Source organism: Babesia bovis, chromosome 2, assembly GCF_000165395.2.
Source record: "Babesia bovis T2Bo chromosome 2, whole genome shotgun sequence".
NCBI classification, from domain to species: domain Eukaryota; phylum Apicomplexa; class Aconoidasida; order Piroplasmida; family Babesiidae; genus Babesia; species Babesia bovis.
In genome coordinates, this window is record NC_010574.1 from 319,580 (window position 1) to 332,886 (window position 13,307).

Genomic DNA, 13,307 nt, shown 5'->3' on the forward strand with positions numbered 1-13,307 from the left:
TTAAACTGCATCGCCAAAACAAACGTGAGCTAATATTAACCTATGTGTATGTATAGGATTCAAATATATGTTGTACATTGGCGAATGAATCACCCGGGTTAAAGTGTAGTTCCTATGCACCTCGTTCATCATCGGATCCATATTGTACATCATTGTGACACGGTGGAAACATCAACTCAGAAATGTCACTCATTCCCTGATATGTTCGCGCATCGGTGGAATTTACATGACGGATTATACCACTTGAATTGATTATAAATACACGGTTCTCAGGTACACCAACCGATACGTATGCCCGATGATCCGATTCGTTATTACCGAATCCTGCGTAGAATGGGTTATGCCCAGGGGGAAATAAATTGCGAATGTCCCTTAAAGCAGGTATTTTGAACATGTATGCACTGCGGCTGATGACCTCACGCTTGAATGATGGTAGCAGCCGATCCGGTGAAAGAAACAATGGCCCTTGGGGCAATTTAGACTTCTTATTCTGTGTTAAACCGAATAAATATTCACGAGTGTAGTCAGCTTGGCCTATGGCACGCGCGGTTAGGTATACAACGTGATAACCATGAGAGCGGATTTTAGTAAATAACTCAGCTACACCGGTGTGTGACCAGTCCTTTCCCAGGATAGGCATGATGTGCCCTAGTGCATCGGATTTAGTTATCGTCCCGTCAACGTCCGATATTACAATACGAGCGTCGGAAGGCCACATATAAAGACGAGCATGGACACTTTTGGTGCCCTGGAGTGATGAATTAACTGTAAACGTGATCCTGTTGACACCCATCTGCAAGTTCAAAGATGCCAACTGATCGGATGTAGGTCGGATAGAAACACGGTACCTGCGAACACCATGCGAACTTGCCAAGAGAGATGCCATGTTACTCTTTGGCATATCGGGAGATGCGATGCGCAACGAGGGAGCAGGCGACATGCTGGTAGCAACCACCGTAGTACGTAGTAAAGATGCAATGGCATCACCAGATAACGGCCTTTTGAAAACAATCCAGGATGCCAGCAATGGAAGGGCGATTTTAGATGGGTAATAAGGCGGGCGGTTATCAAATCGTGCGACTAGAGATGCATGATACCACAAAGAAGGGTCTGAATTCAACCTTTCCCAATCAACTATGTTTGCAGAAAAAAACTGCTCATTCAAAGCTTCGTCCTGAGAAGTTAACAAGTGACCACATAAACTGAATTGTAGAATCTGGTCATCAGGATCAGCAGATGCAGATTCCTCTGTCATCGATAGACCACGCCAACCAAGCTGATATCCGTCGTCAGATACCCTAGAAGCCTCACGAGAATATCGAGTGTCATCAAACCTGGGTGGAGCACCCTCCTGAGTGGAGCATGCCGACTGGTATTTGCTAGGAGGAGCTGCACTGCGATCTGATTTGGGAGTAGTGCGATCAGTCAGTTTTCCAGACTCTACGTCGCTACCGTGAGCATTCTCCGCCGAAGCCGGAACGCTAACTTCATTCACATCAGTGCGCATTTTGTAGCGACTGTTACTACACGCATAGTAGCCATAGTCCATCAACGTCTGACCTACATCCTCACCTTCACTGTAAGCTGAGATCTCACTTAATTGGTGAGCTATCAAAGGTCCGTCATCACCATCAGTAGTAGTCTCCTCATCAAAAAATGCCTCGCCGGCAGCTCCAAGCTTCATTGTTAAATTCGACAATTCTCCATTGACATAGATGGACACAGTCTTCTCACGGGATTTTAACAACTTGGCTTTACCAAAACGGACGTGGAATGGCGTGGACCTGTATACCCAGCGTTCATTGTCCTTTAACTCCGATGTGGAGTTGGATGACGAAGTAGATGCCGCAACCCCGCCATCAGCGACCACCTCCTTGTGACGCACACATATGATATCAACACAACCGGAAAGCGTAGCTTGGTTGAAATCCAAGACGTTGACAACACTGCTATACAGCTTCTCCCACATAATGGCCCGGTAAACGGAGCCTGTAGCTCCAACTACGCGTACTTGAATGAATGAAGAATGTATACACACACAAGTTTACAATGTTTTTTAATGAAGCAGGCAGTAACTCACGAAATGATGCTACTAGTTGTGTGGCTCACAAGAAACTCGGAAATAGACAGATCATCCATACCCTGGCCTATGGTATCTGAATACAGAATAATATCTTAGATGGAAATTAACTAAGTTGATATTTTATACTCGCGTCATGCCATGGTTTCACTAATACAGCAGTAATGTGATAAAACACGGCCTTCTCATAACAATGGTAACTTCAAGTCAGTGGAAACATAATAATTATACTATAAACACGAGAATCGAGAATAACTTGATATGTAATTAAAATACATATGTTTTGTGGAGGTGTGTATGTTACTCCTCATATTGACAGTACACATGAGGCCCCGCTACATTGGCCTCATAGAACCAACACACTAGGACCGTTTCCACCTTAGATCTATAATAATAGAATAAATATATAATTCCAGTTTCAATAACGCTGGGTTGTCCGTAACAACGGGGCAGACACCAGCTATACACACCAAACACCGTCAGCTTTCTATTCGCCAGATCTATCGGATACCTTCAAGAAAATATAGTACACATTGATGTAAAATAGGATTATAATATCGCAAGAAAGTGAATAAGGTTGTAACTGAATGTAGACACCATGACGAGCAAGGGGAGCTTCAATGATGTGTCGACATATGTGCCATCAAGCTATGACGCATTGGAATCGAATGATGATAGAGAACCAAGATACCAAAACCAAAGATTGAATAATGACAGCCACTCGCGCTACATGTCACTAGAGGTAGGCTGCACACTTCGTTACACATCAACCATTTAGTCACGTATGCTCTCTGCTGCTACAAACAAGGACCACGCAACGTTGTGCGCCATACTTCGGCCATTGTTGGATTCCAACGATGTGTCCCAGTTGGACAGTATATGCGCTTTGCATTGGGGTATGTAGTTCGTAACGAATACATATATGATTCAGCGTGCTACTGTGGACACGAGGGACTGGTGGACAGTTTGCTAACGGCAGGCTGTGATCCGCACTACCCAGATGATATCAATCTAGAAACACCAATCTACTTTGCCATCAGAGGCTCGAATGTCCACATTGTCCAGATGTTACTGAAAAGATTTGGAACTGAGATCCTTTGCCATGAAAATCGCAAACGCCTAACACCCTTCTTGTTAGCAGCATCGGAATTTATCGAGGAAAATGTTATATCGACACTGCATATGCTAGAATTCCTATACCTCTCTGGTGTTTCATTAGAGGAACAGGACTCATACGGTAGAACGGCACTCATGCTAGCAAGCCGACGTGGATGCCAGTTTGTTGTACAATGGCTGTTAAGTAGAGGCGCCAATCTCGCACATAGGGACCATTTGGGCAACTCAGTCTTACATCATGCATGTCACAGCAGTGATCTGGACACGTTGAGATTCCTATGTAGGCATGGCGCCATAGGACTTATACATGCCAAGTCACTAGCAGTAACCAGCAGCGAAAGTAGCGCATTCGGCATTTGCTGCGTAAAACGACGTTTCCTGCAATATTCCGTGCTAAAGGTAAGTTGTTGGATTCATATCTTAGTCTCACAACTTAGAAATAATTGCTAACTTTTATGCAGTTGTGGTCATGGCAATATGGACTTACTGGACGCATTATAACCTTTAGTAGCCCTTATCCAGTGTACTACTGGCTATTGGCATTCATCAACTTGCTGCTGTATTATAAGATGTACGCCACCATGGGACAAATGACGCCGCTGCAAGCGTCAATAGTAGATATATGGATATTAGGGTGGTTAATGAACCAGTGCTTCTGGTTCATCACATTCGCAAGTGATCCCGGAAAGGCAAGAAAGACGCCGGTAATATCACAATTACACAGAACATCAGCTGATTTCGAAAGTGATATGATGAAGGATGGGCCAATGCTAGGAGGTCCCTGTGAAAGACAGATGCATCTTTTACAAAAACAACAGGAACTTATCAACTTCGAATTGTACCGCATTAACTGTGATACTTTCAGACGCAACCTATGGATGCCACACGAAGATTTTGAAGGTGAATTGAGTGAACCTTTGGATCCATACGGTTACTCCAGTGACGATGGACTGGCACAGAGAATGCAAGTATGTAAAGAAGAAAGCCAACTACTACAAACTGATATGCACGCCCTGTATCCACAGGTTGGAGTAGAAAGAAGAGATCACTGTGTATTTGGATACGCAGACGCGGTTATGGGTAACGCCAAGGATCATGGTATCGGAGTGGTGTGTATCACGTGTAATATGATCAGAGCGCCCAGAACACATCACTGCGGTAGCTGTGGAGTTTGTATAGTAAGACAGGACCACCATTGCGCATGGGTAGACAATTGCGTAGGGAAAGGTAACCAAAGATCCTTCTGTGTATTTATCGCCAGTATTTTCATCAGCCTCTGCCATACGTACTATGTCCTATACCTACACTTCGCCAAGGAAATCGCTACATTGAAGTTTGACTGGATATGGGATTGCTTCAACATATTGTTCGGCGTTGTTGGCAACGCAGCGTGGTTGATATTCGTAGGATACCTGTCACTCAGAATGGTGAGAAACATGACCACGGACGTAACGTTCTACGAATTCCTGAGGAAACCAGAATACATTAGAAAACGATTCAAAGGCCAGGTGCAGGGCTCCTGGTGGGATCTAAACGGATTGACTCCACTTAAAATAATCGCAAATTGTGGTGACTTCTGGCTACCCAAATAACAACGCCACACCAATAGTAAAACTGATAAGACACCACTGAATATATAATTTTTAATATGAAAAACGATTATTAATACTGAATTTACGGAATGTGTATACCAATGACATAAAATGATAGGTGAACGCTACCATAGTGGCGTTGATAGGGAGTTCACACATACCAAACCAAAAGTATACTTCCCACCGATTCTATCCCTGGTACATGTTCCAAGAGGTACATCTAGTGAACTGGAACACCAGCTAAGGCGTAATTGGCACACATATAGCCCAATCGTCAAAGAGAGTATTATATTGCAAGATGTAATCAACATACTATGTGGCTCCGAAGGAGCTTTGTTCCATATAGAAACTGGGACATATAAAGTCGAATGTAGCACATTCGTCGATCGCAGTAAGTTGAAATTGAGACCTATGATAATTACATAGAAAATGATGGAACTCTGTGTTTGATGGCAGAGGAAATACTGATGTTGGCAAAAATGCAACATCAGGTACAAGAATTTGTTAGAGATAACGAACGCGGTCTAGTCACACTAAGCTTATGCGAAGTGATGAATGTACTGCTACAGGAATTGCAAAGTCGTATCGCACAGTTCGAAGAATCGCAATGTAAAATGGGAACTGGCCTGCAAAAATTTAAACTATACCTCAAACCAGCATTACACACATTCGAATTGCTTACAATGGTCATAAATAATGCTAATCTGAAAGGTGCGAAGCTGCTCAATACACTTTACACAACATGTCAAATGTTCGGTGTGGGAGATGCCAGACGAAGCCTCGCCAACCACCTTCTAAAACAGACAATGGAAGCATATTGCTACTTAATAGACCAATGGCTCAATTATGGTCAACTATATGACCCATACCAGGAGTTCTTCATTGTGGAAACCGGACAACAAAATGTGCCCGAATCGGTAACATATCAAATCGACTGGGATCGAGTTCCCGTTATGCTTGAAGATATCGCAGAGAAGATACTGCAAACCGGGATATATGTACGTATATTGTTAGGTTCAAAGAATAGAGCTGTATCTGAACCTAACCCGGTACATTATACTACAATGGAAGAACTAAAGGAAACCATTGGTGCTATCCACCAAATTGCATCAGACAATTTGATGAAATATCTAGTTTTAGAGAAGAATTTAATGGATGTTTTTGAGTCGTTGCATGCATTTTTCCTCATGGCTCGTTCGGATTATCTATGTAATCTATTAGCAGAAGGGCAGCACCGTAACTTGAATGAAGCCTTTAGCCTCAACTTCCACGAAGCATTGGAACAATCCACTCTGAGGAATGATCCCAACAAACACTTGTTTTCATTGGATATCGATGACAAGGCTATGCCAGGATTGCGCATAAATAAATGTGACAACCTTGCAAAAATAGTCACCATGAAATTTAGAGTGGAGTGGCCACTACACATGTTTGTTACCAAAAGCACATTGGAGAACTATCAAACAATGTTCAAGTTCTTATTACAACTCAAGCAAGCTGAACGGGACCTGTCTAACATATGGCTAATGCACATGAAATGGAAACGCTTGGCATTCACACCAAACGCACAGATAAGGCTGAATTTCGTCTTCGTTAACATCCAACGCATGCTGTTCCTATGTAGAAATGTTGCATACCTATCGACCATAGAGGTTACCGAACGAAATTTCAATATATTGATGCAAACATATGAAAAGCATATGCAAAATAACAACGCAAATCAATCAGTATGCTTTGTGATAGAACAACAGAAGAATTTCGTGGAACAAGTAGTGAAACAAAGTATGGTAAATGATGGTATAGTGGGACCACATATCCATCGTGCAATCTCCCTATGTATTCTGTTTGCAACACAAGTAATCGCATTCCTAGACCAACACCAAATGGACAATAAAGGACAAGAACATGATAACGTAGAACAAACTACCAGATTCGCAAGTGAGTTGCTACATAACCAAGGATATATAGCAATGGTAACCACAGCGGCGACACAATTTGACAAGCATCTGCGCGAACTAGTGGCAATTCTAGAGGCAAATGAAAGCGTTAATAACAGTCTACTGCTTAGACTGAACTATAGTGGCTTCTTCTATTGATGTCTCTTATCACACGAACAGCCCCTGATGTGTCTAGCATTGTAAAAGGCATAGAATATACAAAAAGTAAATCATAAATTTTAAGTAAAAATCTTAAAAAGAAATAGCCACATCAGTAGTGTACATCAAAATTCGAAACATCCTGTAGATAACGCTTGAGAGCTGCAGCAAAACGAGCGATCGCAGCACCGTCAATGTGACGGTGGTCTGCCGTAACACCTAAGCAAGCAATGTCACGAGGAACCAACTCGTCACCAACATAACAAGGAGTCTTACGCGCTGCACCAAATGCCACAATAGTACCCTGACCATCAAACAAACGAGCATTTACGTGAGTGCCACCAATGGCTCCAAGGTTACTCAAAGTAGCTGTACCGCCGCTCATATCACCCGGGGATAGACGCATTTCAGCGGCAAGACGCTGAACACGAGCTAAATCAACCTGTAGCTCCCTAATGGACTTGGATTCCACATTGCGAATTACAGGGACCAATAGACCATGATCAGTGGCAACAGCCACATTGATGTTGTGCTCCTTATAGGCAATGTAGCCATCACCCTTAAACTTAGAGTTCATAATAGGATTTTCACTAAGCGCTAAAGAAAATGCTTTCAATAAAAATGGAGTCATAGTCAACTTAATGTCAGTTTCCAACGCGCGCTTCTGTAAGTAGTAAGATTTAAGCTCTGTCAAATCAACATCCTCGCCAACAGTAACGTGAGGCACCTCCAAAGAAGCAACCATGGATTTTACCATGCCACGTCCAACTGAGTTAAGCTTCACAAAATCGCCAGGAATACCACCTGAAACAGACTGAGAAGACGCAGCAAACTTTTCAACGTCTTCACGGGTTATTTGGGAATTAGAACCACTAGGAACAACCTTGGTAATGTCAACACCCAACTGCTTCGCCAACTGACGTACACTGGGAGCAGCTCTAACAGAGTCGCCATGCGATCTCTTAAAAGACTGTGCAACTGGTTTGGATGGGATCGAAGATTTCGTAGTTTCGGTGGGCTCAGATACAGCAGGAGTATCATCCTCAGCGTCAATGTCCATCAAAGGCGAACCTATCTTTATTAACTTGCCTTGCTCTACATATAATTTCTTCACCAAACCTGTATAACGACTCGTAATGTCCACAGCAGCCTTGTCACTCTGCACAGTGCAAACTGTCTCCATCTCCTCTACCTCGTCACCAACATTCTTATTCCATCGTACTAATTCAACCTCAGATATACCTTCACCGATATCACTAAGGTGAAATGTAGTCAACTTGTTCCTATGAACCGAACGATGAAAATGTCGCGCATAGGCCAAGCGAGAGACGCTTCTTGAGCCAAATTGGAAAAGGCTAGCTAGCATTGTGATGTCATATAAAACAAACTTTAGCAGTTGAATAATATACAATGTGTGTGCCTAGTATAATTGAAGCAACCTGAACATTAGCTGAAACAAAGCGTGACAGTGGGTAACAAATGAAAAGGCACAATGCGCATCATAAACAACACAGACATAAGAATACTACTGGAAATTTTTCTAATAAGCCTATCGTAAATTTTAAAGGCCTATGTCTAACTCATTCCACGTTTATAATTACAGAAGGTGACGGAGAAGAGTGTACGGAAGTGGCAATGAATAACGTCACATATAAGCGCAATGGTTAATCCAGACTAGTACTAGCGTATGGAATTGTTCGATTGGCGGTGACAATGTGGCGTATATTGCCTTTCTAATTAGATGTGTACCAAACTCTGGTTCGTAACTAGGTGTGTCCATCTCAAATGTATGCAATTGAACCGTTACTTATTTTAGTAAAAATTAGACTCAGTATACCTGAGTATAGTACAATATGGCGGTAATATGTTATATACTGGGCTCCACTGGCGAATTGTCTGAGCACGGATATGCACATTGGTGCCTATCGAGCCATCCAAAGTCAACATAAGGGCAACATACGCCCGTGAACTTGACTCAAGTACCTTATGGCACTATATATTGCATACAACCATGTCTACCTCACCTTTGCCTCATTCTTACATTTCTAAAACTCCCTCTGCCATGAGCGATTCTGCAGGCCTTAAAACGCCACCAGCAGATGCAATTATTTTAGAACCCATCGTGCGCGAGCGTATTATAGAGGTAGAAAGGCCTGAAATACAGGAACGTATTGTAGATGTGCCAGAAATCCAATATGTGCAAAGAGTTACCGAGGTACCTGAGCCAGTTATACAGGAGAATATTGTACGTGTAGCGAAGCCCGTGCTACAGGAAAGGATCAAAAAGGTAGTGAAGCCAATCATACAGGAGAAGGTTGTTGAAGTCCCCGTTGTCGAAATTGTTGAAAAAGTGGTAGAGGTGCCACAATATGTTTACCAAGAAAAGGTCATTGAAATACCAAAAGTAGTGGTACAGGAACGAGTTGTCAACATACCAAAGAAAGTGACGAAGGAAAGAATAGTCGAAGTTCCTAAAATTCAGTACAAAGAGGTATGTTCCGAACTATATGATTGACGACCTTTTAAACGTGTCATCGTATACCAGGTAATCAAGGAGCGTATTGTGGAAGTGGAACAGGAAATACCTGAAATTGTACACAAAGATGTGCGTGTCGTACACTATATAGATCGTCCTGTGGAAGTTGAGAAAATAGTAGAAGTACCACAAATACAGGTATGTAGACACAAACCTTGGTCATTATGCTTTAGCACAAATATAAGGACGTGATCACCCCTCAATATCGCAACGTACCAACACCTGTGGAAGTACCCGTCAAGCAAATTAGGAATGTGCCTGTAACCAAAATTATTGAGCGCGATGTCCCAGTGCCTGTGGAAATCGATGTGGTACAAGAGTTCACGTGTCGCAATATAGAGGCAAGGTCCGTTGACATATTTATTATATAATATACCTACAGGTATCACGAAATACCAGTACCCGTACATGTACAACGCATTATAGAGCATCCATTGCCACAAGAAGCTTTCCAAAACACCAACCTAGTACCGATGTATTACTGCGCTGTGCAGGACAACCTTAGACAAATGCAGCAACATGGCATTTCATACCCAAACAATATGCCAATCCAAAACATCAAGAACCAATTTTAAACTCTGGAGCAAGGTATCGTCCAATGCATGATGCCCATCCCCTATCTGAGCACCGTTGTACGGTATACATTTTATATGCTCAGGTACAGCGAAATGAAGATCTACTATATATTTTAAAATGCAGATTATAAACAATGAAAACAACCCACTAATGCATAGTTTATGTACACATTAAGGCAATTTTAGCCAAGCGTGTTAATATAGCTGCCACAACTCGATCGTACGTACGTCAAAATAACCATCATTGCTGCTCACAAGCTTAGGAGAATCGTAAGATTGGCAACATTGTGATACACCAGTTGACATATTTTTGTCAAGGATAAGAGCAGGCATATCGTTACCAACCACAATTTGTTGCGTCCCAATTTTTACACCTGCAGTATTAGCACCCGTACAATTGTAAATGTGAGCTTCAGGCTTCAACGTAAAGACAAAAGAATTCAAATTATCAGAGACTGTAAAATATGAATTATATACGTGTAAACCAACTCTTTTGTGAAGTGAAAAGACCATCTACCAGCTCATTATTCAATACGGGAATGAATACGCCAAATACATCTGCAGTAGTAGTTTCAACAAACAAAAAGGCTGAAACGTTGAACCGGTTACTGTCCTTAATAGTCTTTACCAGTCCCAGCATTGATGTCCCATGATGATCCGACGAGTATATCAAATGCGGGTCTAAGATGCGATATCCTGGCAACAACCATGACCAAAGCAGTTCCCAAGTGTACTCCTTTAAAACACTAGAAAAGGCAGACATGCGTGGACGATAAAATACCTTGATTTTCACCGGCATCAGATAAGGAGTTATACCACAACCGGTAGCATCGGCCTTATAATACTTAAGCCTGAAACTGTACGCTAACTTAGTCAAAGTGTCTACATCAAGCTCACTGTCGAGACCTATGTGATACAAAGTCTCCTCCGCATTCTCACGTGTGTTGCACTGCATCAGGCGGTCATGAGCGTAATTCACAAGTGCAAGGCAGTATCTACAGAGAACTATTTCTCCCTCAAACAAAAAGTCGCCATATATACGTAAAATGAAATCAAAAGGTAGCATATGGGAAAAAACACTCTGTACTGATCTGGCAATCCAAGCAGCCAGATCGACATTCAAAAGTTGCATCTTGCTAACCAGTTTCCGCATATGATAACGAATCACACTTACTACATAGATGATAAACTCTGCAAACCCTTCACGGTCGACGAACAAAAAGCGCTCTCCACACTCCATACCCCTCGACTCCACAGCTCGGGCCATAAGACAATGCAATACGCATAATGTAGCTTCTGGTGTCATGTATACCATCAAAAGACAACACAGTGACGGTATCATTGGCAAGAATTCAATCTTTGATGAAAACTCGGTGTTTAAACACCACATAATACGTTTAACCTCATCTATACCATCGGCAGTTAAAAGTTCAGTGAATACAGTAACGTCAGATAGCTTATAAACCGAATTTTGCAAAACCATGGTAGTTGCTTGACGCGCAAGTATGCTGTCAACCTTACTTGATGGAAATCTAATGTATCCGCTATCGGTGGCCGTAGGCTCACAGTCGTTCGTCAAGGCTACAGAACCATTAGTTGGTGTTTCGTCAATTGAATCCAGCTTTGTTATACCAGAAAAACTGACTTGGTGCTTACTTTCAAGAGTTATGTTGCCTTTTGTTGTTGCAAAATCTACCACGGAGTGATTGGACCTATCGGATACCACGTCCTCAGCGTCACTATAGTCTCTAGGGCTTGAATTAGAATAATACGAATTTGGATTTTTCCCGCAATGCATACGAAAGCCACAACGAAGAAGTATGTTTCGCAAAAATTCACGGAAACCAGAAGGTCGTTCCGTGGCCTTATTAACGGCCAAAGCGGTACGTTTATCCTCTAATGCGCGGAGGTATTTAATGATTGATGAAGTGTCTAAGCCAGCGGGATTACCAACCTTGTCCAACATAGGCGATATATTAGATCCAATGATTTTGGAATGGTGAACAGGTACATTGGGTAAAGGAGTGACACTGGACATAAGAAGTGTGTCCGATAATTGACGCGGTTTAAACTTGATAGAATCATCTTCCCTAGGTGGAATTAACCGGTCATGTATCTTCTGCTTATTTTCTCTGAGAAGCATCATCTGATTGTGATTGTCTTCATGAAGAGCTGATAAATAGTGGTCCAACGGATCCTTTCGATCTAGTTCGATATGTTCGTCAATCACATCAGGAAAACCAAAATCTTGTCTAGCGTGTAATGAACGCTGACCACTCCTACGAGGAGTACCGACACCATCTACAGACGAACAAACAGGATACCCACGACGTGATTTGCGCGGTTTATAGAAGTCACGTAGCGATGCAACAGACAACTCTCGCGATAACGGTTCGTCATCCGTCCTGTCATATTCGCAGTCGCTAGCCCGACGTGGCTCATCCAAGCGATGCCACGTGTTGATAGAATCTGTCAAACTCTCGGCATCTATTGAACCAGAGTCAAAATCAATGTCATTGGCCTTCATAGGAGCACCCACTATATCACTGTGGAGTCCTAAAATACCCCCTGATGCAACTTTTATCGGTAAATCAGAAAACCAACCACAAAAGGTAGGACAATCATGTCCCATAGTTCTAGGAACATGTTGACCAAAGGTAGTGGCGAATGAGTGTTTATAAAAATTGGGGTGCTCAATGTAGAATCGATCAGCTCCATTGGCTTTTATCCATATATAATGCTTAATAAGATCGGGGACACCCCTGAAAAATGATGTATAAATGACAAATGGATCAAACCATATTAAAATTGATTCAATAATATAAAAAGCATATGTAACAAAATGCACTAACAACCGCTTTTGATATGTATATAAAATTTAGGAAAATACAAAGGACAAACAAAGTAAGTTAATGCAGGATTTGGTCAAAGAAGATGCAACAGTTAATCAACCAATCACTAAACCTAACCTCTTACCTTCTTATAGCTGTTTTCAATGATCCATAACTTTCATAACTTGTTGAAATACCATACAGGAACATATCAGCGCTCCACATGCATAATTCTAACTCCTAAAAAACGTCAATTTTCTGAAATTAAGGCGAACACTAACTTACATCTACATCGGGTGAACGCCAACGACTGTAAACCTCTGTATCAACTAGAGATACAGCTTCCGACGAAACGGGACCCATTACGCCAACACACCAACGCCAACTTTGTAGATCTAAATTTTAAAATAGTGAAATCAGATCTATTTTCCAATGGAACTTTACGTGTTTTGCTACCACATTTCGGCGATTTGTATATATA

At 42.0% G+C, this 13,307-nt stretch overlaps 6 protein-coding genes across 6 annotated transcripts; 3 read left to right on the forward strand and 3 right to left on the reverse strand.

The window, feature by feature from the left end:
• Positions 1–58: 58 nt before the first annotated feature.
• On the reverse strand, positions 59–2,135 carry BBOV_II001270 (LNS2 (Lipin/Ned1/Smp2) family protein). Its single transcript, XM_001609604.2, has one exon. The coding sequence runs from the start codon at positions 1,967–1,969 to the stop codon at positions 113–115; it is 1,857 nt and encodes a 618-aa protein (XP_001609654.1). The 5' UTR covers positions 1,970–2,135; the 3' UTR covers positions 59–112.
• A 489-nt stretch (positions 2,136–2,624) lies between these two features.
• BBOV_II001280 (DHHC zinc finger domain/ankyrin repeat containing protein) lies at positions 2,625–4,804 on the forward strand. Its single transcript, XM_001609605.2, has 4 exons — positions 2,625–2,822; positions 2,859–2,976; positions 3,012–3,595; positions 3,658–4,804. Exons 1-4 carry the CDS (start codon positions 2,679–2,681, stop codon positions 4,786–4,788), a joined length of 1,977 nt encoding a protein of 658 aa, XP_001609655.2. The 5' UTR covers positions 2,625–2,678; the 3' UTR covers positions 4,789–4,804.
• A 68-nt stretch (positions 4,805–4,872) lies between these two features.
• BBOV_II001290 (spc97 / spc98 family protein) lies at positions 4,873–6,905 on the forward strand. Its single transcript, XM_001609606.2, has 2 exons — positions 4,873–5,179; positions 5,215–6,905. The coding sequence occupies exons 1-2, from the start codon at positions 4,900–4,902 to the stop codon at positions 6,882–6,884; spliced, it is 1,950 nt and encodes a 649-aa protein (XP_001609656.2). The 5' UTR covers positions 4,873–4,899; the 3' UTR covers positions 6,885–6,905.
• Positions 6,906–6,945: 40 nt separating this feature from the next.
• BBOV_II001300 (lipoamide acyltransferase component of branched-chain alpha-keto acid dehydrogenase complex) lies at positions 6,946–8,299 on the reverse strand. The gene has a single exon (XM_001609607.2). The coding sequence runs from the start codon at positions 8,248–8,250 to the stop codon at positions 6,997–6,999; it is 1,254 nt and encodes a 417-aa protein (XP_001609657.1). The 5' UTR covers positions 8,251–8,299; the 3' UTR covers positions 6,946–6,996.
• Positions 8,300–8,848: 549 nt separating this feature from the next.
• On the forward strand, positions 8,849–10,027 carry BBOV_II001310 (Inner membrane complex family protein). Its single transcript, XM_001609608.2, has 4 exons — positions 8,849–9,375; positions 9,430–9,558; positions 9,594–9,766; positions 9,803–10,027. The coding sequence occupies exons 1-4, from the start codon at positions 8,896–8,898 to the stop codon at positions 9,993–9,995; spliced, it is 975 nt and encodes a 324-aa protein (XP_001609658.1). The 5' UTR covers positions 8,849–8,895; the 3' UTR covers positions 9,996–10,027.
• Positions 10,028–10,158: 131 nt separating this feature from the next.
• Positions 10,159–13,288, reverse strand: BBOV_II001320 (uncharacterized protein). The gene is made up of 5 exons (XM_051767126.1): positions 13,112–13,288; positions 12,972–13,066; positions 12,615–12,757; positions 10,485–12,572; positions 10,159–10,450 (listed from the first exon to the last, which is right to left on the reverse strand). Exons 1-5 carry the CDS (start codon positions 13,187–13,189, stop codon positions 10,191–10,193), a joined length of 2,664 nt encoding a protein of 887 aa, XP_051623110.1. The 5' UTR covers positions 13,190–13,288; the 3' UTR covers positions 10,159–10,190.
• Positions 13,289–13,307: the final 19 nt, after the last annotated feature.

Coding starts and splice junctions, on each gene's coding strand:
- BBOV_II001310 (XM_001609608.2), top strand. CDS start 8,896: ATGTCTACCTCACCTTTGCCTCATTCTTACATTTCTAAAACTCCCTCT. Junction 9,559..9,593: donor TAGAAGTACCACAAATACAG/GTATGTAGACAC, acceptor ATTATGCTTTAG/CACAAATATAAGGACGTGAT. Junction 9,767..9,802: donor TGTCGCAATATAGAGGCAAG/GTCCGTTGACAT, acceptor ATATACCTACAG/GTATCACGAAATACCAGTAC.
- BBOV_II001290 (XM_001609606.2), top strand. CDS start 4,900: ATGATAGGTGAACGCTACCATAGTGGCGTTGATAGGGAGTTCACACAT. Junction 5,180..5,214: donor TAGCACATTCGTCGATCGCA/GTAAGTTGAAAT, acceptor ATAATTACATAG/AAAATGATGGAACTCTGTGT.
- BBOV_II001270 (XM_001609604.2), bottom strand. CDS start 1,969: ATGTGGGAGAAGCTGTATAGCAGTGTTGTCAACGTCTTGGATTTCAAC.
- BBOV_II001320 (XM_051767126.1), bottom strand. CDS start 13,189: ATGGGTCCCGTTTCGTCGGAAGCTGTATCTCTAGTTGATACAGAGGTT. Junction 12,573..12,614: donor TAGAACTATGGGACATGATT/GTCCTACCTTTT, acceptor TACCGATAAAAG/TTGCATCAGGGGGTATTTTA. Junction 10,451..10,484: donor TCTTTTCACTTCACAAAAGA/GTTGGTTTACAC, acceptor CATATTTTACAG/TCTCTGATAATTTGAATTCT.
- BBOV_II001300 (XM_001609607.2), bottom strand. CDS start 8,250: ATGCTAGCTAGCCTTTTCCAATTTGGCTCAAGAAGCGTCTCTCGCTTG.
- BBOV_II001280 (XM_001609605.2), top strand. CDS start 2,679: ATGACGAGCAAGGGGAGCTTCAATGATGTGTCGACATATGTGCCATCA. Junction 2,823..2,858: donor CGCGCTACATGTCACTAGAG/GTAGGCTGCACA, acceptor TCAACCATTTAG/TCACGTATGCTCTCTGCTGC. Junction 2,977..3,011: donor TATATGCGCTTTGCATTGGG/GTATGTAGTTCG, acceptor TATATGATTCAG/CGTGCTACTGTGGACACGAG.